Below are 27,014 nucleotides of genomic sequence, written 5' to 3'. Positions count from 1 at the left end.
GTGTTCTTAGCAGAAAAATTGTTTCTTAAGAGAACCAAAGTCTGTCGGTAGTCTCAGAAAGGGCAAGATTCCTTACAAAAATTACTTAATCCCTCAATTCCACTGCTATTGGAAAGAAGTATAATTTATATTCACAGTTGGAAAGATGGCAGTAGAAAATCTTCCTCCAAACTCTTAAGAAAACATCTTTTCTCTTTTGTTGCTTACCCAGCCCCTCCAGGTAAGTATTTATTAGACCATAATAGGTTCAGGTTTCTTGTTTAATTGACAGCAACCATCACAACAGAAAATCTACAATTTTTGATGGAAATGTGTGAATTATTCATTAAAATCTTTGGCAGAATGGAACGATTCATTTAATTCACACAAAAGCTCTTACCTCTTCCATTTAACAGAGTTTGCTCTGGAAACTTTCTTGTACACAGGAAAGTGTGCACAAACACACACAAACCCCATGCTATAGACACAGACACTGAAATGAAGAGAATTATGGACATGACTGAATACAAATAAATAAAATATAGAACACATACATGTCTCATAAGGGCTAGGAATCAAGTGCAGGTTTCTCATAAAAAAATATTCACTTTGGGTTGAAACAGTGCAAATGGGAGCAAGATATAATGCCAGGAATCACAGGAGGCAACCATTAATGCCCACAGTCAGTCACTTTTTCTACCCAAGGGAATAATAGTTCCTGCAGTGGAAGGCAGTCTGTGTATATTTTATTAAATCCCGTAAAAATGGATTCTCAAATGGTTTATTAACAAATGGTCTTCCTCCAGGAGAGCAGAAAATCTTGTTAGAAAGATTCTGTCATCTTCCCATGCACTGAAGGATGTTTACTTTGATAGCTTTTTCTTTTCTTTTTTTTTTTTTCTTTCTGCAATTTAAAGACACCTGTAAGCTATGATCCATAGAAATGATGAGATCAGATTTAGATTCTCCATTCGTCTTTGTCAGCATGCCTCTTTTTAGGCAGCTTTTGAAGCACTCTAAGTTTGGGGATGGGGAAACTGTTTTCTCAACATCTCTTGCCATTATGTGGCACTCCTAGGCAAAACCCTCTCATCTTGTGTCCACGAAGGAAAAGCTTTGCCCCTTTCCATTTGCCTTTTCGTTTCATACAGTGCCAAAAATTGCATTAGGGGTTTCCCATGTCATGAAGCAAGACCAAAGATTTTTTTAATGTATTTTACCCTAAGGCAAGTTCATTGTAATTTCCAGCATCTTAACAAAGTTGAAAAGTTAACTTACAGCAATCAAGTTGCTGGGGATGCGCTATTTCTGCAGTATTCATTACCTCCTGACAGTGATTTCTGAAGTAGCAATTACCCGAGATGAGGGAGGTTCTAAGAGAAAACACTGTAACATGATGAGTTATTTATCCTGGTTTACAGTTCCCTAGCTCTTGTCCTGCTACAAGCACCTGCTACTAAATTTCTTTACATAGAATATTCCTTAAATATTTTAGCATTGATATATGTAATGAATGGATTGCACCTTGCCAGCAGAATAAAAAGGCATCCCAGGAATAATCACTCCATCAAAAAGTGCTTGGGCAAGCAATAGAACACTTAAAAATATGAAAGGATGTTCAAGAGCAGTACAGGACAAAAAGGATAATGACCTAAGCAGCACCTGACAGCAGAGTAAAATAACTCTGGCTTTATTGGCTAGTTTAACAACTATTAATTATTTAATAATAACTATCAGTTATAATTGTATTGTATATTCTGTATATGCTGTCTTGTTATCCATACATTTATATAATAACTGAAGAAAATGTATTTCAAGGTGCACAAAAATCACGCAAATATCTTGTCTGCCATTACACACTAAAAAGACCACTTCTCCAAATTTTGGTATTTTTTCATCTTGTTTCTATGTAATATTTTTTTAATGATATGAAGTTCTACTTTTCATTGTTATTCAAATATGAAGGGTAGCTGGGGGGAGAAAGGAAACAGCCATTAGGTTTTTCTTAATAAAAATCACAGTATTGGCACCACTGTTAGTGCAAAAAGTCAGAGATTCCCCAAGGACTAACATTGATCTAAAAGCCTTTTCCCATGCAGAGCTCTTCATGTGTTTGCTACCAGAATTTTCTTTTTGAATAAGCACTGCTTCAAATCAAAGTGTGTCTCCAGTGGTCTGGAAACGTGTTTGAAGGGTCAAATAGAAGTTCTACACGCAGTCAGCACAAAACTTCAGAAATGGAAAACAGACAGCTACGGCCAACCCAGAGGCTGAGCAACAGGACTTACTCTACTAGGCTCCATTTTGGTAGAACGAAGAGGGCTAAGCTATGCTTGGGACTAATAGGGCAGTCGCTTGCACAAAACGGTTATCAGCCAATCCACCAACATGTAAAAGTGACACACAAAGACATACAGCGCTGCTATAATGACTTACTCTGATATCTTTTGAGTGCAGTCCATTAATGCACGTTCTACATACACTAAAATTCTATATTTACATGAAATGCAGTGAGGACAATATGTAGTGTCAGTTTTAGAAGCAGCTAAAACCTCATAACACAAACATTTTCCCTTTAATTTCAAGGCTGAGTTATGTGGTAGTATGGCGGGTATTTTTAAAAAAAAGTAATAGAGTCATATGCATCTTAAGATCATTGCCAGCTACGGTTTGTAAAACCTGAAGTTTCTTGAGAAACACCAAATGGAAAAGACTGTCCTGGGCCATTCCCTGCTGAACACCTACAACAGATTACAGAAAGTATTTCCAAAGGGAAACTAGACTAAACTAGAACACTACAGACATGTAGATTAGGGACTTCAAACATGGAATAAAGGGATCTCCAAAGTTCCAGCAGATGGAGAAGAATATACTTTTAAATTTACAAAACTGAAGTACATTGTGTTATTTTCCTAGCACAGAGACCAGGCAAATTACAGATTATCTGATTAAACAGTTTCTCTTTCTATGTACCTTTGAAACTGTCCTACAGATTTATTCTTTTTTTAACTTTGCAATACCAAAAACATTCTAAGAAGCTGCAGATGTAGCCACATCCAGCTGCGCCTCTCTCTGCATACAGGATGATCAACTGTTTCAGCAACCATAATTAGATTCAGAGAGAGACAAGAGAACCTGTTGAACTGAATTGTGCTCTTCTTTCACAATCTTACATTGTGAAAATGGCCACAAATTCCCCCTGTATGCAAAATCAACCACAAAGTAAAGAAAACATATCCAGAGGAAATTCCAATTGCCTAGAAATCTAGCTAGGATGAGGCAACAAAACTAAAACCTATTCATTTAAATAGAACAAGAAAACGTTTTCCAACACAGGGTGCTCTAATTTTTACACTAGTGCTTCTTCCACTCTCACCCAAGTCATACTTAAGCTTATAAAAATGAAACAGGTATTCCCGCATATTTTAAACATACACTAATAAGGTCTTATGCAACACAATGTCTTACCAGCATTTTAATGTCAATAACACATTATAAAAGAGAACAAATACATCACAAAATAGACCATGGGAGATGCAAATCTGAAGTTGATGGATATTGCGATTCAGTAACCAAAAAAAAGCTAGCTAACTAAGAGACAATACTCTAAACATCTAACAATAAAACTTGATAGTATTAAGTAATTTTTGCTCCTTGCAAAATTTTAATTAAATTTTAATTAAAATTTTTCACCTATCATTAAGAATGTGCACGAACCAAAGTCTCTTAAAAATATACTATTTAAGACAGACCTCACCAGCAGTGTGCCTAACATTTTAAATAGCTTTTCTTTAACTTTTATACTAGATGTAAATATAATTTATACCTTCTTCAGTAACAGAAGACATTAATTTTTATATCTTTCCTCTCCTCCTCTTCCACTGATCTCATAAACTCTGTTTTGCTTCAAGACATTGAGTAACTCAGTCCTTCAGTGAGTGCTTTTATCTTATCTAAGCAACAGGAGGCGGCAGTGGAGTGGAGGAGGCAGACGAGTGCAGATACCAAATTTATACATTGAGCTTTATCAAATGTTTTTGTTTCAATGCAGTGCTTGTATCTTGACAGAAAAATAACAGGTGTCAAACCCAAACAAATAAGAGGCCTTTTTTTTTTTTCTTCTGCATCTACTGAAAATCCTTACATTCAGAGAGAACATCAAGAAGAAATGCAGTTATCTTATCTTACTACAGAATGTTCCCCACTATTTGGACTGTCTGCAAAAAAAATAGTACAGGTTGCTTCATGTATCACAGGACAACTCAACTTGCATCTGCATCAGCTGCCTCCTCTTCTCCTTTCAGTAAAAAAAAAATAAAAAAAAAATCTATACATTCTGACAGATCCTTCTGCAAATTTAAGCTATTACGATGGAGGACATCATATTTTCCACTAAAGTAATCCTCTGATGATCTCAAGGCACAGATGTTTTTATAATGTATCTAATTCCATAGGTATTGCATTACCTTTAATAAGCTTCCAGGATGATGCAGTTTGCTGAGTCAGCTGGTTAGCTACAGCTGTAACTTTTTGTTCAAACCACTCTCCCCTGGTCTCAAAGCTCTAGTCTGTTCGGCATGGTGGTTAATTACCTGGGTGAATGTTCTACTTCTATTATGAAAGAATGAAACTGTCTCTATATTAGTGATAATCCCAAAATATATTCAGTGATTAAATAAATGCATTTAGTACATTGCTTAAACACTAGTGGCCTTAAGTTCATGTTATTTCAAAGTAACCCTGGAGAATGTATCTGGCCAGACTCCACCTACTTTTTTCACATCTCTTACATACTGGTATTACAGGCTCATATTAAACTACTTATTCAAGACATAAGGTGTTTTGGAAAAATACAGAATTAGCAAAAGTTCTTTGACAGTTCTCTGAACTAAAAGGGTTGCCAAGCCTCTGTACTAAATGACCCGAAATGCTGTAGGTATCTGACCTCCAGGACTATTGGAACTCTTCAATTTAGGGGAAACAGCAGATTACAAAGCCAATGTGGTGGCATGGGATCAGCAAATAATTCCATTTCCACCTTTAGTTTAAACAACAAAACAAACCAAAACCAACCAAAAAATGCCAACCAAAAAAAAAAAAAAGTCCTTTGAGGTTAAAAGCGAACACAAAGGAAACAGTAGAAGGAAGAAAGTAAACAGAGTAATGAAAAGGGAATAAAAGACTGAAGGGACAACAGATAACTGCCTGGAAGGATTTGTGTGAAAGGAAAAAGCTGAGTTTCCTTCAAAAAACAGGAGGGAAAATATTTGGGCCAACTAACCAATAAAATCTAATGTCCATTATTCAAAACTTTATAATAAATTTGGAGATACCACTCTAGAACTATTAAAAATAGTACTATAAAAAGCACAATGTCCCTTAATAAAAGGTCACATGTATGAAAAGAAAGCAATGAAACCCAAGAACATTTATCAATATCACCAAAAATATTGTATGTATTTCAAATGGGCTGAAAGAATATGCACCTTTTAGCCACAAGTCATTTACCAAATTGGCAGAGCTAATTTACATTTCATCTTTTTTCCTTCTTAATCAACCTGTACACTTTTTCAACGACGATTTTATTCTTAATCACATTCCTCACCAGAAAAGAAAAAACCTCACTTTTGCTTGACACCCAGACATTTGCACTGCACTAGGCTGGGACTATTCCAGCCAAGAATAACTTAGTCCGTTGAATTATTTAAGCAGTTGTTCGCACTCAATTAGATTTTCATGAAAGGTTAAGGAATAGACTGATTCACAGAAACCTCTTCATGTTTGTGGGAGGTATCTAATATAATAGAAGGAGGTATTTAAAATTCATTCTTTTGAATAAGCTGATACAAAATACTAATGTATATTCACAAAAAAAAAAAGTATTTTAAGCTTCAAATTCCATTTTCTCAATTTCTAATTATAACACATTTCATTTAAAGAGAACATGAAAATACCCATGCCCAAAATATTTCATTTGTGATGTAACATCTACTTTCAAAATAGAATGTTAATTCCCCACTGTTAATGGGAATCTGGAGAAAAATACCCAACGCCCATATAAATACATACGTATAGGTAATCTTTTCTTTATATGCCAAAAATAAACTGATTTAAAGCAGCATTTTAATGGAAACAGGCCACACAAAGATGCTATTCTTATCGAGGAGAGGCTACGCCTCCTTTCTACTGCACATTTCCCCAACTATTTATTATCATCATGGGGCTATGACCAGCAATGCAAAGAAGTGTTCTTTTGAACCAGACTTGGTTTACAGAGTACTAACTCCAGATCAATTTCTGTCTGATTTCCTTTCCCAAAGTGTTACAGAGCCTCTGTAATGAAATGTTCCATAATTGCAAAACAGAAAAAATATAAAAAAATTATTAAACATTTTTTCTGCCATCAGGAAAAAGAAAGCATTCTATTGTAAAACCAATAATTAAAAAATACAGGGAACATAATACGTTCAGACTTTGATTTCTTTGTTTTAAGGAATACGAAGACTAGGCAACACAGAGGAATTTTAATATGGTAGAAAAGTCCTGAAATAAAAGTAGACATTGTGAAGGAATGAGACCAGAACGTATGCTCATCTAAGTGTAACTTCCAGAGGAAAACACACATTCCTCACTTTTTTCAGAACCTCTCTTTTTCAGCTGATGAGGAAGATTTTCTAATGTGTATTTAACTGCTAATCCTTACCATCTGTTACAGCAAAAATCAAATCAAGTGCATAAAATAAGAGCGCATATCTTTAAAGCAAAAGTAGTTAAAAGGAAAGTGATTTTAAAAACTTAAGCTTGCACAGATAGTCATGATTCCAAAAATAAACCAAAATTGCTGAAGTTGATCAATGCTCAGCAGGTTATTATCTTCTCTAAGAAAAGTTACATTTTGTTGGAAAGCCTTCAACAGTCCAGAGGTGGAATGCAGAAAGCTGCAAAGGGCCCTCAACCTGAGTCACACATTTATTCCAACATTTTACATTTCTTCCAGAGTTATGAAGAAAAATTATACAGCCTTTTAATTTTCCTAACAGGTGGTCTATATCATGGAGTCTTTCCTCAACACGTGTCCCAGGACAAAGTTGCCCTCAAGTGGCAATCTGTATCACTACTACATCTGCTATTTCAAGAGACTTTTCACTTAGATCTCTCTTATCATTTCTTCGTAACAGAGAATCATCTTGAAGAATAAAACTTTAAAAACATGTGTTGGTGATTTTCAAGAACTTGTGTGCAAAAAGTGTCTTTTTAAGTTTAGAAATACAGTACTTATTTTGTCAAGGAAAATTTTAGACAAATATGAAAGAAAACCAAACATTTAGGACCAAGGCTCGTGTGTTGAGATACCTACATGTGCTAGGAAACGTGGGGTAAAATCTGTGCTTGCCTGCACAGGCTTCACAGACACATACTGCAGGGAAAAAAAAAAAGAAGAAAGAAATAGATAAAAGCTACTGTGCAACTCAACTACATAATTAAACTAAACCCTGAACATGGTGAAAAACTCTGTATTACGAACAAGAGTCTGATCACCATGTGCACACTCCAGCACAATAAAAGGTGAATAATTCATAATCATTTTGGAAGAAAAAGTATGCATCACTCAACTTCGGGGAAACACAGGGGATTTCACTGGTATGATTTTTCTTTAGGGACAATGACAAAGTGCCGCTCACCAGCAGGAAACTGAAGCACTGAACTGTGTTCCATGTGCCATAAATCAACACTGCAGCCTACAGGATGTCTCTCTGGTACCAACATACCATCAATTTTTCAATAACCTCCTTAAATAATGGAATATGTGAACGGCGACAACAGTAATGAAAAATGAAATGTTTTGCACGCCAAAGACTCTATAATAACATGGTTAATATGTTGCTTCTACAGTTAAAGAAGCTTTTTTATATAAAATCTTTTCCCAAAAACCCCAACATGTTCTACCACAAAATCTGGATAGCCTTTGAAGTATTCAGTTGTTGAGCTCCATTGCAGCTGTTTCTAAACAACCTGGTTCAAAACAGGGTTTCTTTTGTGGTTTTAAAATTAACCAAGACAACAGCTTTCTGTGTTACAAGAACTGCTTGTACATTCACCCTAGGCTATGATTACACTTTCACATTCCAGTGAGAGAGCAAAGAAAGCTCTCCAGAAAAATTTATTTTTAAAAGGATTGTTTCGATCCTAGTCTGGAATCAAAGACAAAATTGTTAACTGTTCATGAATGAAGTCAGCATCCTACACTGCTGTCCTCCTCTTCACCAGTCAAAACCCAAGCTCAGTCATCTTTGACCTCTTTTTTTTCCAGAGTAAAGAGGAAAAAAACCAGACAAGGTCGTCTTAGTGGCACATCAGCAGTGAAGCACAGTATCATCTGGGAAAACGGATTCAAGCAGACATGCAGTGAAGTCCTAGGCATGAGGCTGACCAAGTCCACGAACGCTCACACAGTAAATGGGGGCAGGCAGATACCTATCATGGGGAACTAACTCCAAGACTGGGAGAGTAACAGGTTTTAGCTTTTAGTCTTCTATTAACGCTAACAGTGAAAATATTTTTAAATCTACAGAAGGCATTTTATACCTGTAGCTATTATATTATTTCATGAAAGATTAAACTTATCTTTATTTTCTCAGAAAGGTTAGTAATTTTTCCCTTGTTATACAGCAAATCAGTGCATCTAAAAGAACTAAGAGAATTTCTCAGCAACAACCATGTATCATATGCACCATGTTGAGCTCTGAATATGTAATTACACAAATTATGGCAACAGGGAACAATATCAGCTCTGATTCTTAGAAATATCTAAAACCTCTTGTTTGGGAAGTAGGACCACCAAACAGAAAAATCAGTACAATTCCAGACTTCAGTCAGAATGAAGCAAATGTTAAAATACAGAAATGCAAAGTGATAAAACTTTGCATAATCATGATGATGCAAATGATGACCTTCACCAATGTCACCAGTATTAGAAACACCTACTTCAGTGAGCAGCAATTAAGGAGGAAGCAATAAGCAATTAATCTCACACAGCAAGAAGCTATTCAATGAGTTTACTGAACGAAAAGTTGACTAAGTATATAACATTTCTATAGCAAACAAGAGATAAGATAGGGTTCCATAGATAAAAAGGCATAAATAATAAGAATGAATAATAAACTGTTATCTATCCCACAAAAAGAATCTGATGTTGGGGAGGAACACCTGAAAGCAGGATCCCTAAATACAAACTTTACCATAAGTCCACTGACCTCATTGGAACTGTGCTGTTATGTTAAGTAAGGAGCTGGTTTTCTGTTTTGGGGTATTGTTTGGATTATTTCTCTTTTAAATTAAGTATCCTTCCTTCTCAAGTGACAAAGAATCATCTGACCTTATGTAATTTGGACCATCTTTTTTTCCCCAACAGCAAACGCTTGATATACCTTCACCACACATGCTACACAATAGAAAAAAGTAAAAGAAAACAAGCTAGTGTAAATATTGCTTCAAAGCAAAGAACTGTATTCTCTCCCCCTCCTTCCCTTCTCCTCCACAAAAAAAATGTAGGAAGAGAGAAGAATAAAAGACTTTACAGAATATCTGATTCTTAGGAAAATAATTTCTCACCTCATGATCAAAAATAGGAAGAAAAAGCTGAAAACAAAGTTTGAAATGTAACACACTGCAATTTGGCTTCCAACATGCCAAGTGGCTTATTTGCAGCCAAAACTAGAAGTTTTATGTTTTGTGCAAGTTACTTGTTTTAAAACATTTTTGCAAAAATAATCCACTAATAAGCTGTGAATTGAATCAAAATGCAATGAATACTCTTTAGAATACACCATCTCACCAATTAAATTTTATCACCAAGAAGCTTGCTTACCCAATTAGCAACTAAGTCTAAGGCACGATTTTCTAAGACATGATTTGATAGGCTTCATGACTTTCCAATAAGTAGAATTTTCCTGAATTTAAAATAGCCCAAGTATCCCTTTCAATATAGTTAATATTCAAATTCTTGTATATGTATATACTGATACAGAACATGCTACCTAAATATATGCTTTCAAGCATATATTTAGTGATAAGCATATATTATAGTGATTTTCACACATGAAGTCACATCTCTACCACATCAGGCAGTGAACCTCTCAGAAATGCAAAAGAGACATGGCACTCTGCAGGCTGCAATGGTTCGGACCAGCAGTAATGTCAAAGTAACCTCTGCAAAATACACCTTCTTAAAATTAACATTGCTTATGTATATTGTTCTCTATTAATAACTACTGTTTTCCATCCTGCTTTCTCTCCCCTTCATTAAAAGCTTTTGAGGAAAAAGACACGTTGACTGTAATTGTTATTTACTATTTGGACTCTATCATTCACAGAGTGCAAACTTCTTGACTGTGAAAACTCATTTTCAATGCAGTTACTGCTCAAATGGTAGGAAAAATATGCAGGCAGAAAGTGTTAATTACAACGGAAATTGGAGCATGTGTTAACTAGATACAACGATTCAGCTTGCAGCACTTTAACAAGTCAGAGCTCAGAAGTGAGAAACAATAATAGATTTTTAGTTTATTTTCCTGATGCTGTATGCTCAGGGTATCTAAACAGTGTAATAAAATATTAAACTGCACAGCTCTCAGGGTGTGAAATCCACAAGCAAAACACTCATCTACCAGTATGGCATATAATTTTTTTAGACATAATATCCAATAATCTGCCACAGACTGTCGCTACGGATTCTATTTTATAGGACATGCAGATGCTATCAGAAAGTGTATCTGCTCTACACAAAAAGCAAGTGCCACAGGGCACTTGAATAATTGCACATCCCTTGCTGGTCACTGTAGCAGTTCAGTAAGCCACGGAAAGTGTATTTGTTCATTCTTTGCAGCCAGTAATTCAAAAAGATAAGGCGGGACCCAAATCACACCTAGAAATTTCCCCTGAGCCAACAGCACTGAACTGCTACAACACTCAATCACAATGGCCATTGTGTACTCGAGGAGCGGCCGTGTGTAAAATGTCTGATTGCAGTAAGTAGTACATACGAACAAACAGCTCCTCCGTTGCCACAGTTTCTGTGGGTTTCCACACAACGAGAAGTCAGAACAGTTCATTCCTTTCATATCACTTCACCCCAATTTCCATTCACCCAGAATATTCACTTGAGTAGCTCTCCAGTTTATTTGGTTAATATGCGGTAAAGGCAGACTCAGTTAACAATGCTGCAATTTCATACTAACAATTTTATAATATAAACCATATTTCAGAAAAAGATCAGAATTTCCAAATAAGTATCTTTATAGATTCTCATATTAAGGTCAATCACTGAAAAACGTGTTTTAAAAAAGTACAGTAATGTTTCATCGCTGAGACTGAACTCTAGTAGTAACAGGGATGATCATGCTCCCTTCCTTGAGTGTGCAATATCATCTCTTCCCTTGAGCTATCTCTGACACTTCTCTGACCTCCTGAGGAGCTAACACAGTTCACAAGGCCAGCAGAAAACTAAGATGAAGAAAAAAAAAAGATAAGAACTTTTCCTTTGTTCTGGAGATCTGAATCAGTTGACACAAAATTCAGAGTAGCACAAGAACAATCACAAGGAAAGGGGGAAGAACCTTGCTGTTCAGCAGCAAGCTGCTGGATCATCCTCTCTAACTTCTCTAAGCATATCTAATATTTGGATTGTCTCTAGTTTCCCAGAAACCAGGAAAGTTACTCCATAACCAATAATCTAGGATCCTGTCAAACTATTTAAGAAAGAAAACAAAGGTTGTGCAACTATTCAGATTGTCAGTTATCATCCTCCAAAGATAAAATTTTATCTTTGATGTAGCCCAACACTCTTCTTGTCTGCTTTGGAAGTAACACATGTGGATGGTCAAAACTAAAATTAGCCATCAGTAACCAGGTAGTGGGGAAAAAACCACCCCAAACCCAAACAACTCAAGAGGTTAAAAAATTCTAAGTGAACACATTCTAATAAATCATTATAATAAAACACATCAGCTTTAAAAGTTTAGGAGAACTTCAGGTATTCCTTTGGAGCATAATTTGGCACTATTCTCCTCATTTCAAGCAGGTATGTTTGTTGCAGCCTCTATAATTACCAAAGAAATGATCTTGCCAGGGTGTGAACTGCCAGCTCCATCTTCAAATTTAATTTGGCAGAGTAACTTGTTTGAACTGATGACATGAAAGAAGGAGGCTTGCCAACAGAATTTGAGGATAAAGATTATATACCTGGTTACAGAAAAACTCTTGTTGTAGTTCTTTTTGTATTAACTTCGGTATTCCTTCTGCTAGTGTTATTCTCTATTTGAGCCAATACCACTACAAGAGCCTTCAGTACCCAAGGCAGAGAAAAGATTGTTGTGATGGAATGGCTGAAACCTTCCATCACACAGAGCGATTTCTACAGACATGTCTTCGTTATGCCCAAGTCAATGGGAAAAACAGAAACTGTAGACTTCAGAAATCACATTAAGATTTACAGGAGCTATTGGAGCTCTCAGAAGACACCTCAGATAATGCACACCAAGCCTGAAAACTGTTCTTTTGGATGAATGTGAGGGCCCCAATAGCTAGACAGTTTATATTACAGACATTTAAATGTTTAAGTGATAGAAACATAGAAAATAAAACTGAAAGTAGATATTGTATATGATTAATGGGAACAAAAAATCCTTATAAAACATGAAGTTGAGATAAAGATCAGAAAGAAAACTACCTGTCAGACTAAGAGTGAAAAACAAGCAATGAAGAAACAATAATGGACAAGTAAAACAAAACTTCATCTATGTTTATTAGGTACAAATGTTGAAATGCATAGTTTTTGAGTCATTAGAATTCAGCTTTTTTAGATCACATTTTCCCCAAATTATGCTCCATCAGACAGAAATCACTGTACTAAGATTTTCATCAGAGTAAGGCAAAAGACACGGCTTTAGAATCTGGCAATAAGCCTTTCTTTTGAAAGAAAACAAAAAAACCCCCAAAGGGTCACTTCAGTGTCATGAGCCCTACCTCAGCCCTCTGCAGTCACTGAAAAAACTCCGGTGACTTCCAGGGGGCATTGCACAGAGTCATTAGTGCCAGGAAAGAGACACAGAGTGCTTCTCACATATTGTTTCATTACTCTTCCACCATTTTGCTCTACTTTTATTGTTAGGTACTTGCACATAATTTGAGATAGCAAGGATGACAGAATTCTATTCCCTAAAGTCTTTTCTTGTTTTTAGGGTTTCTTACATACTGTAATAGCACAGTTGCAGCTGTTTGGCTCAAACAAATAAGGCTTCTGGAGTAAGAGAATGCCTTTCCCTTGAGAGCAGAAAGCAAATGCTGTGCAGAAAGTGAGTATCATTATTAATTTACGATTATTTCGTAACTTACCCCTGATATGCCAGCCTGTTTAAAGACCTCCTTTCTTTTCATCCCAACAAATGTGATGTTGGATATTAGCTACAGTTAAAACATCTAAAACTAGATGACACATTGAAACGTTCTGTTTCCTGTATAATTTTAAAGCTGTAACAGTGTAAATTACATTCTCTAACATTAAAATTCTGCAGAAAGTTAATGTTTATGTAACTTCAAAGAACAAATTTCTGTCATAAGGCATACTTGGTGTGAACAGATCCCTACATCCTGCAAATATTTACACACATGAGTAAATCTCTTCCTCTAAGTACTCCTACAGCTGTCAACAGGAATATCAAGGAGAATATCACTCTCGATAAAGCATTTATCCCTGCATGTTATATCTAAATACATCTAATAGAAAAAATTAAACAATATTATGGAATCTACCCAACTTTACCAGATAATTTCTCACATAAGCACTCTGCAATCAGTGTTACTGCACCACGGAGCAACCATCTGTGGCGCAAATAACTATTTTCCTATTTAACTTCAAATTCACCTTTTAACTGCACAAACCTAATGGTTCCATTTTTTCCTCCATACACATTACAAGCAAAAAGACACTGTGGAATGTTTATCTCTTATCTGGATATTGTCATTTTACTGTCTCAAACTTCTTAAAACAAGCTTTTCGCTAGGGAGGAAATCAGTCAGCATCAGACCTAGTGGGGAAACCCTGCACTTGCTCAATGTCTATGGCTCTTACATAGTTCCAGATGTTCAGAACATTAATAATGCACTAACTCAAAACCTCTTTTTGAAACTTTAGAATGTGCAAATTGCATTAAAACCTCTTTGCCCTCATTAATGGTATTGTTACAATCCCAGTACTCTGGAAAATGTTTTTTGGCATTTGTTTAACTTTGTGATATTGCCATTTACTCATTTTAACAGCCAGTGCTCAAATCTTAATGCTTTTAATAGGCCTGGCTAAACAGACTACCATCTTTTGTAAATTTATTGAAGTAATTTATTAAATAAGTAAAAGTTGTCTGAAGACAGCGTTGTTGTTTTTTTTTTTTATTATTGATGGCAGAAAAAAATGGGTTTATTTACAAAACTGTGTTTCAGGAAAGTTTTGGAAATGAAAATATTCTGTTCTTTTTTCAGTGTTATGATAAATTCATTTTCTGCCTCTCTGATATAAACTTCTTAAAAAAAAAAAAAAATTCTACCAACCTCACACAAATCTCAGTAAGAAAAGGGGTCTGTCAAACTAAGAAGAGCCAGACATTCAGAATTAATACCGAAACTGTATCCGTCCTTCAGCCTGTCATATATGGGGGTGGCACATTTATGTTCAGGCCAGGAGACAGTATATTCAAGGGCTTGGGCTCATAACCAACGCAGACACACTGCTGTGCGATGGCAGAAGAGTGCAATAGTCAGAGGTTAAACTGAGGTCCCTCCTCTTTATTCCAAATAACTACCTAGGCTGAACCTGAAGATTCTCTGTCCGTTTGAAAACGGCACAAGTTAGACCTATTGCCATGCTCTACGCTACCCACAGAGTTAGTTAATATTGCTTAGCCCTGCTTGCCTAAAGTTGTGTAATACTGCCAAGGATGGTTTGTCAGCAGAATGGTAAACAGCACTCGTCTGCAACTTTGCTACAGCTTTGGTTGATACCTTAAACGTGGAAAGGGAGCCAAGACAATAAACAGAGGTGTTCCACTCCAAAAGGATTTGCTGTCACCCAATCCTGTCTATTCTCACTGAAGAAAACAGTCAGCCAAGACAACGGGAAAAAGGGATGAGACTGACAGAACTTAAACTGTAAACTAGCAGCTCTTAAAATTATGAGATGCCTAGAAACTCAAATGTGAAATTTAGCATTTATTTTTTGCAAGTGACAAAACTTATTATATATGTATCATTATAACTTTACCCCAAAATTCTGAAGGGAAACAGCAAATGCAATGCAGCATTAATTGGTCTGTACCTACACATTCATAGTTCTGCCTTCCTAACATAGTACATGGCAATGTGTCCTGGTTTTAGCTGAGAGGGTTGATTTTCTTCATAGTAGCTAGTGTGAGGCTATGTTTTGGATTTGTGCTGGAAACAGCGTTGATAATATAGAGATGTTTTTGTTATGTGGACCTGTTGTTGAGCAGTGCTTACACAGAGCCAAGGCCTTTTCTGCTTCTCACACCGCCTTGCCAGTGGCACGGCTGGGGGTGCACAAGGAGTTGGGAGGGGACATAGACAGGACAGGTGACCCAAACTAGCCAAAGAGGGTATTCCATACCATATGACATCATGCTCAGCATAAAAGGGGGGCTAGCCGGGGAGGGGGGTAGCAGCTCCAGGACGCGTGGCTTGGGGACAGTCCGGTTTCGGGACAGGGGCTAAACCACGACACAATGCCAATTTATGATGAAGGGCATCTGTTCATTAGCAGTAGGATTGAGACTGCCAGGTGTATTCAAGATTGGATGTTGAATAGTTTGTACACAAAACTCATGACATACTTGCATGGAAGAGTAACCACTATCCATTGTTAGAGTTGACTGTATTGCAAATATTTACCTTTATAGTTAAACCTCAAGTTCAATAGCATCTGTGAGAAAGTGACCTAAAAATTACTCATGGTTTTGGTTGTTTTTAAGTTATACCCTTAGTTACAAAAGGGCTGCTTCAATAATTGAGCAGTGCTTTCAGTGAGCCTTGTAATTCCTGTTTCCTCTTTTCTTTTATCTGTTCTGTTCTTCTTTTCCTCAATTCCAGCTCCCCGCAAAGGGCTGGTGAACAGGAACAAAAGTCAAACCCACCCCTTAATATAGGATGTGTGAGAACCTTCTTTAGGATATACCAACTAAGCTTACTAGAAATAATTCAGTGTGGAAAAAAGGTCATTCACAAGAAAAGTGCTCTAGGAAACGAATGCCTTAGACCACTTTGTTCCAACACAGTATTTGTTAAAGTTACTCATCAACAACCCTTGGAATCACTGCAGTACACAGCAAAAGCTCTACACAGTCCAACAATTTTCCAGTAAATATTGTTTAGTTGTAAGAAAATCTTGCTACTTTTTCATTATTCCACACTAAATTCTGCTAAAAACATCAATTTGCTGGATTTTATAGATAGAAATGGAAAACAAAATAAATGCAGAATTTTTAAATCTTTCTTATGTTTTATTAACATTGATTCTTTTTCTATTACCTTTACTACTATTGTAATTATCTACCTATTAGAAGTAAAAATTCATATAGTACCATAGCTGTAAACCTCAAACAATTGTCACCTGCATGCTAAAACAGTAACACAACTGGTATGAAAAAAGTATCTATTTTACAGACGTTTGGACGCAAATATTTCAGAGAGTATAACAAATATTTTTTTAAACATAGGTTTAGATCATTCAGCCACTTCTAAGAGGTTCACAAGACAGATGACAAAGCAGTTACTATTTCTATCTTTGTAGGCTAGTATTTCTTGAAACTTTGTTTTTCTAAGATATTTCCCTCTACAAAATTATTTGATACAGTATAATGCAAAATACACAGCAACTACCAAGTGAAACTATTCAACCTCAAAAGGTAAAGCTTTGTAATCTGAGTCAATAGAGATCTTAAAGGTGTAGGAGAAAAAGAAAATAGTAGTAAACAAATCTTGGATTCTCAAGTGAAGAATACTTATCAGTTCATTAGTTTTACTGATGAAAACAGGCAAAGACTTTTGAGACACTATCTTATTTTAAAAATTCTGCTTCCAAGTTATGGCTCAACAATTAGCAGATACAAATTAACCAACAATTCCTCACCGAAAAACAAAAAAACAAAACACCAACACTAACATTATCGTCCAAAGCTTATTTTGTAAAAAAGCTACTAAAGAAAGGTCAGTTAATTCATCATGATGGATTATCACTAAAATTTATAAGCATTAGCATTTTTCTCCTTGCTGGATACCTTGACTTTGATATGACACATATTGAATGAATCATCTAAGATGCAGGCACCAGGCAAGATATATCTTAATGCAGACAGGTCGGCGACATGAACCCTAATGGTCCTTATCTTAATCTTGTTTAAAAGCATCTTAGATTTCTGAGTAATCTTTTCACCTTCTGATATTCTCTTTTATAGAGTGCTTTTGCTGGAGTTGCTACTGATTTTCACATAAATGCATTTTTGTTGCATAGTATCACCAGTTTTAGTAGCCCTAAAAATTATCTAGATTTTCAATTTATTAAATGTTAAGATTAAGCTTTTTTTTAAAAAAGTCAATGTGCCAGAACTCCGATAATGACAACAGAAATTTGGATGTTGTTGTAGACTATCCCATTTCTGAAACATGGCATCACAGCTGTTCATAACATAAACAGACACCAATCGAATGTGGAGATGTGTATCTGATGCATTGTTTTCTTTTCATGCATATATTTTCCTCCATTGCATTAACAACTTCAGATACTTCCCATACATATATTTTAAAGACACTCTTCAATGAAAGTATGTTTATTCAAATACCTGATTAAGATAAAGGCGAGTTTCTCAGCTATTACTTTTTTCATATTCACATCTAGTAATGGTAAATGACACAGAGATAACCAGGTGGTAGACTTTTCCCACAAAACTACACTAAGCTCTTTCTGCTACAGCTGCTTTGATTAAAAAAAACCAAAAAAACCCAAACCAAAAACAGAGGATGGAGGGGCACAGAGGAAGATAACAGGTGAATTATTTTTAATTCAGATTTTTTCACAGTAACAGCAGTTCATACATTAGGTAAAAAGATTTTTGGAAAATACCTTGTCAGCCTGACAAATTATTTTCTTAAACTGATGATTAGGAAAGAATGTAAGCTTACAATGTTGTGGACTTTAAATTCTTTACAAAACAGTTGAATAACATTCTACAGATTATAAATATCTTGTAAGGGACACTCCAGAACAAAATACAGACAAGTGACTACTGCCTCTTCCTGGCAGCAGACAGCTTCTTCAAAGAAATCTAGAATCTCCCAGGAAATAATCTACCTGAAGAAACACTGACAGAGAAAAATGCAAGCCATTAACAGATGCTTTTTGCACACATTAGCACTGGAAGGAGTATTTCACTAAAATGCTAGCTCCTGCAGCAATGTACTCTGCTGACATTTATAACGTTCGCCTCAGATGTTCTATAAGCAGCATGCAGTTTTCTCATTTTATGATTAGGTTAATGTGGTGACATTTAGAAATTTTACTTGCCCTCTATTTATTTGCACATTGGAAACTTTCTAGTAGGTTGATATCTCTTCTAGGTGAGTATGAGATATTTTTTCTCTCTATTATACACTTCAGAAATCTGAAATAAATCATTAGATTTCTGCCAGAGTTTGTTTCTTCAGCTCTAACTTGAATACAGGGGTCATCACTTTCACCAAGTACTGGTAGAGTACTTCTCTAATGTATACAAAGCAACCTGAAATTCCAGACAAAATATAGAGAAATAAATATTACGCATAAAACCTCCTTAAATTCCAGACTGGGAAGTTCAAATGGTAATATTCATTCTATTTCTACCATAAACTTATTTTATTTGCGATATCGTGTAATGAAGTTCTGAATAACAGGACAAGCTGTAAGGGAACACTGTTGGGTGCTAGCTGCCCTGGGTCCCATCATCATCCGTCACAAACTGTGTCAAGGCAGGGTTCTCAACTGCTGCTTCCGGTGACAGATGTTACACCTTCCATTCTTTCTACTCCTATAGACTGAGGCCAAAAAGTGTTCATCTACCATTCTCACAACAAAGAAGAACAGGTACCTATATTCTATTAAAGTGAACAAAAGTCCATGAAATTCAAAGTGAACTAAATGAAGGTGCAGTAAGATGCAATTTCTGTCTCTAGCACTCTCCTTATATACAAACAAGGAAAGTAACACACAATTTATTACCCGAATAAAGTGAATAATGGGCTTTGCAGAAAAATAAAATTAACTTTGACAATTATCCCTAATTATTCGCTTTGTAAATAAAGAGGTTTTCAGGCAAAGAGGTAAAAAGGTGCAGCATGAATGCTGAAAGTGAGGTACTGAAACAGCCATCCAAAGAAGGAGGGCGTCTGTCAGAGGTGCAGAGCAAAGGACATCATTGCTGAGCCACGGATTTTTAAAACTAAGAGAATGTTGCACTGAAAAATGCATCTCAAAGTGTAACCAAACTGAAATCCAATGTATATGCCTAAATTCAAGCTCCATCAAATTACCTGGATAGATTGTACTCAAAATTCAGAGCATTGTCCTCAGCCTTCCAGACACTTAAAAAGACTTTATTTTTCACTTATTCCAAAGCTGAAACTTCATAAAACATGTTGAACCCTCAAAAAAATCTGCCTAACTCATAACAGTTAATTTAGTGAGGTACATGACCATGCATATTAATCAGATCTTGAAAGCCTTGAACAATTTCTTCAAAAGCTGCAGTTTTTTAAAGAGACGTAGCCATTTCCCCACTAAAATCTCTGAAAATCAGTTTTGAAATGCAAATGTGCAGGTAAGCAATATTCTGTATGATGATGAAAGAAAAATACCTTGTTTTCCCTGTGCTAATATGCCTATGCTTACATTATTCTGTGTTTTCAACATATTAATCTCAGACTTAAAGGCAACCCAATCCAGAGTAAAAGAAGTAGAATGAAAAAGGGCATTCATAGAAAAATATTGGCAATGTGATTTTAAAATATCATCCTTCAATTGTCTGCAATTTATATTTATCAATACTTTTGCTAGGATCATGGAAGTGTTCCCACAAAGGAAAAAAAAAACAAAACAAACCACTCAACGTGTTTAGCTAGGTGACCTTTCAGTAAAACATAAGGGCAGGGAGAGGGGGAAGGGTACCAGAGCTGTCCAGCAATCTCTTTCCTTCTTTATTAAATGTCATTACAAAGTCTCTCTATACTTTCAATTCAGATTACTATTCTCATAAAAACTTTCATAAATATTTGTCAGGTCTGTACACATAAGATCAACTATCACATACTGCTCAACATTATACACTTTAGTAAAATAATAATGATGATACTGAAAACTGAAATATGCTCTCATTTAAATTCTTAAATAAATTGAATGCAAAGTTTATTTTTGGATCATTAACTTTGCATATAAGTGCATAGTTTTGTGAGCTCGGTTAAATAAATTTATAGTCAGTAATCTGCTTTTTTCAGTGACTGTACATTACCTGGTCTAATGTGGTCACCTAATGGTTACTGTCAGTAATTGCACTGATGACTGCAATTCTTTACAGACACTCAGTGAAGAAAAAACCCTCACTTTGCAGCCTCTTCAGTTAAATAACAAAATATGAAGGTTTTGTAAAAAAAAGGAAAAATCGGTTTTATTTCATTTTAAAAAATATTCTCTGTTAAGGAACCTTAGAGATGAAGGAAACAGTCTGAAACCTTTAAATCCTTTATGCTGGGGTTTTTGTTCGTTTGGTAGGATTTTGGGGGGTTTGGTTTTTTGCGACTTTTTGGGTTGTTGAGAGGATTTTTTTAAATCATAAATGAGGGTTTAAAATTAAAAAAGTCACACTCTTGCAAGCATTACAAGAAAAATGGGCATGAATTACAGAATTATAGTGCAGGTTTATATTCCTGTTCCTCAGAGCTGACCATAAATAACAGTAAGAACTAATACAGAAGAAAGCAGAAGTACTGTGAGGTACAGATTAACCATAATTAGATATCTGTTGTCACTGAAATTAGATATTACATAGTTTGAAATGGAGAAATTTGATTCCTTTCAGCCAAAGCCAGTGAGCAATTCCCTCCTGACTCAAGAAAAATATACTAGAATCTCCAATGCAGTGAAATGGAACAAGAAACAAGGAAAGAAGAAATTAACTGGATGAATACTACATTCAAATAGCATACAAAGCACATGCAAAGGCATTCTTGCTGTTGAGTTGTATACATAAAGTTTCCTTTCATGATGTGTGCTTACCTGGAGGAGATTTTATTTTTTTAAAATAATTTCAAAACATTCAGGGAAATAATTTAAGAGAAAATGCAGATCAGTCTGGCTTTTTTTTTTTTTTTTGTAAAACTAGTCAAAACAATTGTGGTCATTAACTAAGATATAGACATCTGTTGAAAACAAATATGAACGTGTTTTTCTCATGAAAACAAACTTGTATACGCCAGCCAATATGACATCCAAGAAATTAAAATATAATGCAATCACAATTGTTATCACAACACATTTATTTTATAAACATTGTTATATGTCAGTGCATAAAGCAAAAGATTACATGATACTTTTTCGAGTAGAGTGTGTGTGGTTTTTAGAGGAAGAATATGAATTAAGATTTTCTTACCTTATAGGATGGCAAAAAGCACAAAATTCCTTGGCCAACTGTTTGACACACTGAAAGCAAAAGTGCTCCCACCTCATCTTGGAACTCAAAGGTCTCTGTATGCTGGAACGTGGCACACAACTTCCGACCATTAGGGCCTGCTCCAATGGTGCCAACCCAAACCTGGTGTATTTCACATTAAAAAAGTTAGTTCTAAAATATGCGACAAAAACTGTACTAAATTACATTAGGTTAAATAATGAAATTTTAAGTGTGAAGGAAAATATTGAGACATTTCTGAACAAATTAATGCCAGTACTTAAGAACAGAAGAGAAAGTGCAATAACTGATATAAGATGGCTATTACCAAAATAGCATGACTTCAACTTCTCCAGGTGTCTAATAATTGCCCCTTTTTTCATTTGAAAATTTACTTTACAATTGCATTAATCCAAGCACTAGGCTGTTCTGTATATTTCTTTTCAGTTACAGAATAGGTTTGTCATCATTTTTATTTGCAAGTTATTGTTTCTTTTACAATGGCCAGCATTACACCTCAGGGGAGGGAACAACACTGCGGAAGTTTACCTGTGAGTTCCGAATAACGTGATTAGCCTCCAGCTGAATAGAAAACTTCACACCAAGCTCTGAAGAAAACGAATCCATTGGAGAGAGCGTACCAGATGTCAGAACAATTGTTCTAACATCACTTAAGTCAGAAAAAGCCTAGGTTGGAGAAAGAAAAAGAAGGAATTTAGACAATCAATACAATCCCTTTAATATCTTATATGTGTTTGTTATCACTCAAATTACTTAAGGCCTTCTACTTCACACTCAGCTTACCACGGCAGGATTCAAGCACCAAAAATTAAGCATGTGGACTACAGTTTTCTGCCGCAAACTCCTTTTATGCTTGGGCCGTGTAAAGAAGGCACCTGTATCTGAACCATCAAGTTGGTTTTCATTCATCCAAGCATAAGTTTGTTGTAGAGCAACTCTGTAGTCATCTGCATACCTATACAGAGATATATAAATATCAATAAAACCTACAATTAAGTAACCAAACTGTAAGCATTAAGCTCATAAAAAGTAAAGACAGTATTGCTACAATGCATTTACAATTTAAGGATAAAAATAATTTTATACAGTATATTGTTTAAAAATAAAAAACCTGTGGACCATACAGTGTGTAAGAGCATTCGCTAGAAACAGGCAACTCTGCTCAAGATATAAAATTTCAACAGTTGTCAGTTTCCCTTTCATAAAAAAAAAGAAACTTTGCAATAATTAATATTTAAAAATAAGGTTAGAATCAGAAATTTTTAGTAACTGCTAGCATTAGTAGTCAAGATATTAAGACAGTCAAACGATAAGTGCTATGTAGTAAAACAAAATCCATGCATATTTAACTTGGCAACACATTAAGAAAATTTACACCTAACCTTCAAATAAATTTATTCAATATTTGAATTCATTAATGAGTGAAAAAAAATAATTTGGTAGTATTTAAATTCTTCCCACATAAACAGATTTTCCAAAGCTTTCTGAAATGTAAGTTTTGCTCAGAAGCCAGACACCGTAACTGAGGTATTCACAAACAAAAGAGGCAGTTTGGCAAAGCAGCTATATTAAACACTACCCCACAGCACAGACGATGTATTTGCACTGACCTGCTATTATCTTTAAAAAGAAATAAAAGAACCATGAATAACCCTTTCAGCACAATCTGAGTGGCAGGGCTCACTATCGGTATCTCAATAAGCTCCTCTCTCCCAAGCACTGATATTTTTTCTTCTTTTTCCAGGACAGTAGCAAGATGTTTCTATAAGAGGCAAACAAATTCCACTTTAACAGCATTCTAAGTATCTTCTCAACAACAATGCTAATACAGAGACTACCAGCACACTGTTTTAAAAGTTCAACTAAGATACCTATGAAGTCAGACTGAAGATAGAATTGGAAAGGAAGAGTAACAACCCTTTTAATTTTTTTATTTGGCTTACACAGAAAGAAGAGAGAAGATTGAAAATAGTGTAAATACATTTCAACAGCCAAAAAAATACAGCTGGACAGAACAGACAAAACTATCTGTGACACAATGGTTCAGTTTAAATAATTGTACGTGATCAGTTATATCCTTTAAAACATCGATTCTCCACAACTTCCAGTAGCTCAAGTGGATTACTCCTGGTTTTCATCAGGTATCATTTTCAGACAGCTTTTCAGTATTGCAGTAAATGAAAATATTCATTAGCATTTAACTTATGTACATTTTAAGATGTTTAACATCATCAGTATTATGCACTCTGGTACTCATGTATATAGCATACAACATTACCTGTAAAATGGGAAAAGTAATACCAGTTATTCCCATGTTGTGCAAAATGGTGAGCATTTCTCTTCCACTCCAAACCTTACAGGAAGTTTCGTACCCTCTTTCTACTAGTTGACTAGAGCTCTCCTGTAACCAGCTGTAAAAGAGAGAAATCAGAAATCATTACAGCATTAGTTTTAGAGATTTAGAGATACTTCGCAGGTACAAAACAAACCTAAAAAATTGCACCAGACTTCTATGATGATGATAAATATTTTACAACATCTAAGTAGAGAGATTCTGCTCTTCCTTATGACAGTTTTTCACTGTTGAACTAACTTCTGCAGAACTGCTCTTGATGCAGCTCATTGAAGTGACAGAAAAATTTGTTCCTATACATTTATATTTTATCATCATATAATATCTTTACAATAAAGAAAAAGGATTAAAATGCATCTTATGATATAACGTCAGGCTCATTTAAGAAATATTTCTGCTGCACTTTTAAAGCCACTCATCATTACTCTAACTGATGCAAGTTGGCTTATCATCTCTGTCAATTGCAGGCTTTCCTATTAAGAACAAATCTTGAGGCATGAAACTAGTAGTTGGAATATTTATAAGCAGTAAGGGTAAGTGGGGCAATAAAAAGTGCATATTTTAACCTACAGATATTTGTAACTCTGCTACAATTTGAAAATGATAATGAAAATTATGTAATTGTACATACAATGCAAAATATGATAAGACTTTCTAAAATCATGATATAAAAATGCAGATTCTCTCATTTGCTGCAAAGCTACAATTTTCTCTAACTGAACGTGTCCTTCATCATCCCTGCAGTACTGCAAGACCTTTGCTCCATCTAGAAAAGCGGGCAGGCCTTCTCCCTCTCAGGAAATGCCGAAGCTGTCTGTTTCATCAACCAGCAGGAGGCATCAGAAAGACAGCTGTCATTTCTACAACAGTTCAAAATATTTACCTGTAAAATCAGTTCATCATTATCAACTAAAGCAACAAGGCTCAGTGACTGCTTCAGTTCCAGATTTCCTGTCCTGTCACTGCAAATAATCTGATCAATGGAACAATTAAAAAAAACACTTTTCTGTTTGCCAGGTTAAATACAAACAAAACCCCATCAATACTACCATGACAATCCCTTCTTTGGCTATAATTTGCTTTATCTTATTAAGGAATGATGATCACTAACGCAAGCAGAACTTCACCAGTGTAGTACTCTGCCTCATTTCCTCAAATGTAACATCAAGAAGACCTGGAACTAAAATTAGGACAAGGCCACTATGACAGAAATGAAACAGATTTACAATGGACAAAATATTGCAGGCAATGTAAAACTTCTGTTTCCCTGTTACAACTTCAAACACCATCACATACTTTTGAAATGGTCGTGCTATAAATGCAAATACAAATTTAACACAGCAACCTTCCCAATACTAAAATATCACAAAAAAAGCAATTTCTAGAATAAATTCCATCCAATTAAATCTAACGTTAAAGCATTTACTTGAAATACCTGCTAATTTATTTTTAGAGTAAAGCAGTAAGCATAAATTAGCTTGATTCCCAGAAAGATATCTATGGTTTTACAGTGAAAATTGGTGTATGCAATATTTTCAGAAAAAGATTTAAACAAGTGTTACAAACATGCCTTCAATTCAAGAAAGTATCTTTGCTCCTTCCCTCTCTAACAGAAAATCTGATTGTGGATACACCTTACTCCATTGAACAAACAAATTTGTCCTGGTAAATCTGCATCTCATCGGAAAAGCTTGCCAGTATACTTCTACTGGTCTACCTTCAAATTCCTCAGAAAGGTCATTTTAGCACCTCTGTGGCACTAAGCCCATGCTTAAGTGCTTTCTGGAAAGAGGGCCTAGGATCTTTATAACTGAAATAAGATTTTTCTAATTACCCATGCATTTGGCAAAGCCATGTCACAATGCAACAGCATTTTACCAATTACTGGCTATTTACACCCAGTCTTCTGCTTTCCAACAACTGCTTTTCATGCTGTTGGCAGATTTGCCAAGACAATCAACCTTAGTCTTTCTGATAAGGTTAAAAAGCTTGAGGCAATCAAATCTCCAGCCATGCTGTTCTCATCTTTTACTAAATTTTAACATTTGAAATAGCCAAGGTAGGAGAATTAGCTTCTGCAAAAAAGAAAAACAAAAGTCACTTCTCTCTGTGACAGAGAAACATTAATTCTCAGAATAGAAAAAGTATAGGAAAAATGGTGAACTACTTGCTGTAGTGTTCTCCAAAGTCTATTTCACCAACCACTAATGCAACAAAATGACAATTTGACATGCACTGAATCAGAGTTCAGCTAACTTCAAAGCCACTTGTATCATAATTCACTTTTATTCTTCTGACTCTGTTGTTCAAGGTTTCATTAGCAGTACATTTCTGAACTCTTTCAGTCCCTGGATCCGTCAAAAGAAAGGTTCAAAAATTAAGGGCTACAGAGCTGAATTCCAAATTCTGTAGTGGTGACAGACTCTTCTGACATTGTTTCACCTTTCCCATGTTCCCACTCCACTCAAAAGACTTTTGCCCTTGGCCCCTTGTTTCTTTCCCTCCTTCCTGAGCTTCTGCCCTCAGCCCGTTTGCTTCTGTTCCATCCCCTCTCATGATTTTCAACTTCTGCTCAGGTCTTCCCCTTCCAATTCTGTGTCCATAGTTTCTGGGTTTTACCTTCTTACTACCTTTTCCTCTATGAGTACAGAAAAAAGCAGACAAGAGGAGAACATTTTCCGTTTTCTCAACTACTTTCTGCCTTACTGATCAACTCTTGCTTTTAAAACCACTCTCTCAATCATCCATATTTCTCTATCCACTGAACTCCATGATCCTTGTGTTCCAACATGGCAGGCACTAAGAGGTTCAGCACATCCTTGATTTCAACTTCAGTACAAAAGCAAATAATTAAAACCACATTCTATTGACATAGACCAGGGAGAAAGAACAATTAGCAATTCTGCATA

At 35.5% G+C, this 27,014-nt stretch overlaps 1 protein-coding gene across 3 annotated transcripts in view; it reads right to left on the bottom strand.

The window, feature by feature from the left end:
* Positions 1 to 27,014, bottom strand: part of BRIP1 (BRCA1 interacting helicase 1) — a 63,044-nt gene that overhangs the window by 22,655 nt on the left and 13,375 nt on the right. For all 3 annotated transcript variants that reach the window (XM_054847922.1, XM_054847923.1, XM_054847924.1), the window contains 5 exons: positions 24,031 to 24,163; positions 23,363 to 23,514; positions 22,536 to 22,707; positions 22,281 to 22,418; positions 21,714 to 21,875 (listed from right to left, as the gene is read on the bottom strand). In XM_054847922.1, the coding sequence (XP_054703897.1) occupies positions 21,714 to 21,875; positions 22,281 to 22,418; positions 22,536 to 22,707; positions 23,363 to 23,514; positions 24,031 to 24,163 (757 nt within the window). The remainder of the gene's footprint in view (positions 1 to 21,713; positions 21,876 to 22,280; positions 22,419 to 22,535; positions 22,708 to 23,362; positions 23,515 to 24,030; positions 24,164 to 27,014) is intronic.

The sequence above is a fragment of the Grus americana genome, chromosome 19 (assembly GCF_028858705.1).
Source record: "Grus americana isolate bGruAme1 chromosome 19, bGruAme1.mat, whole genome shotgun sequence".
Taxonomy (NCBI): Eukaryota; Metazoa; Chordata; class Aves; order Gruiformes; family Gruidae; genus Grus; species Grus americana.
Note: the sequence above shows the minus strand (reverse complement) of the source record. Positions and strands in the feature narration are given on the sequence as shown.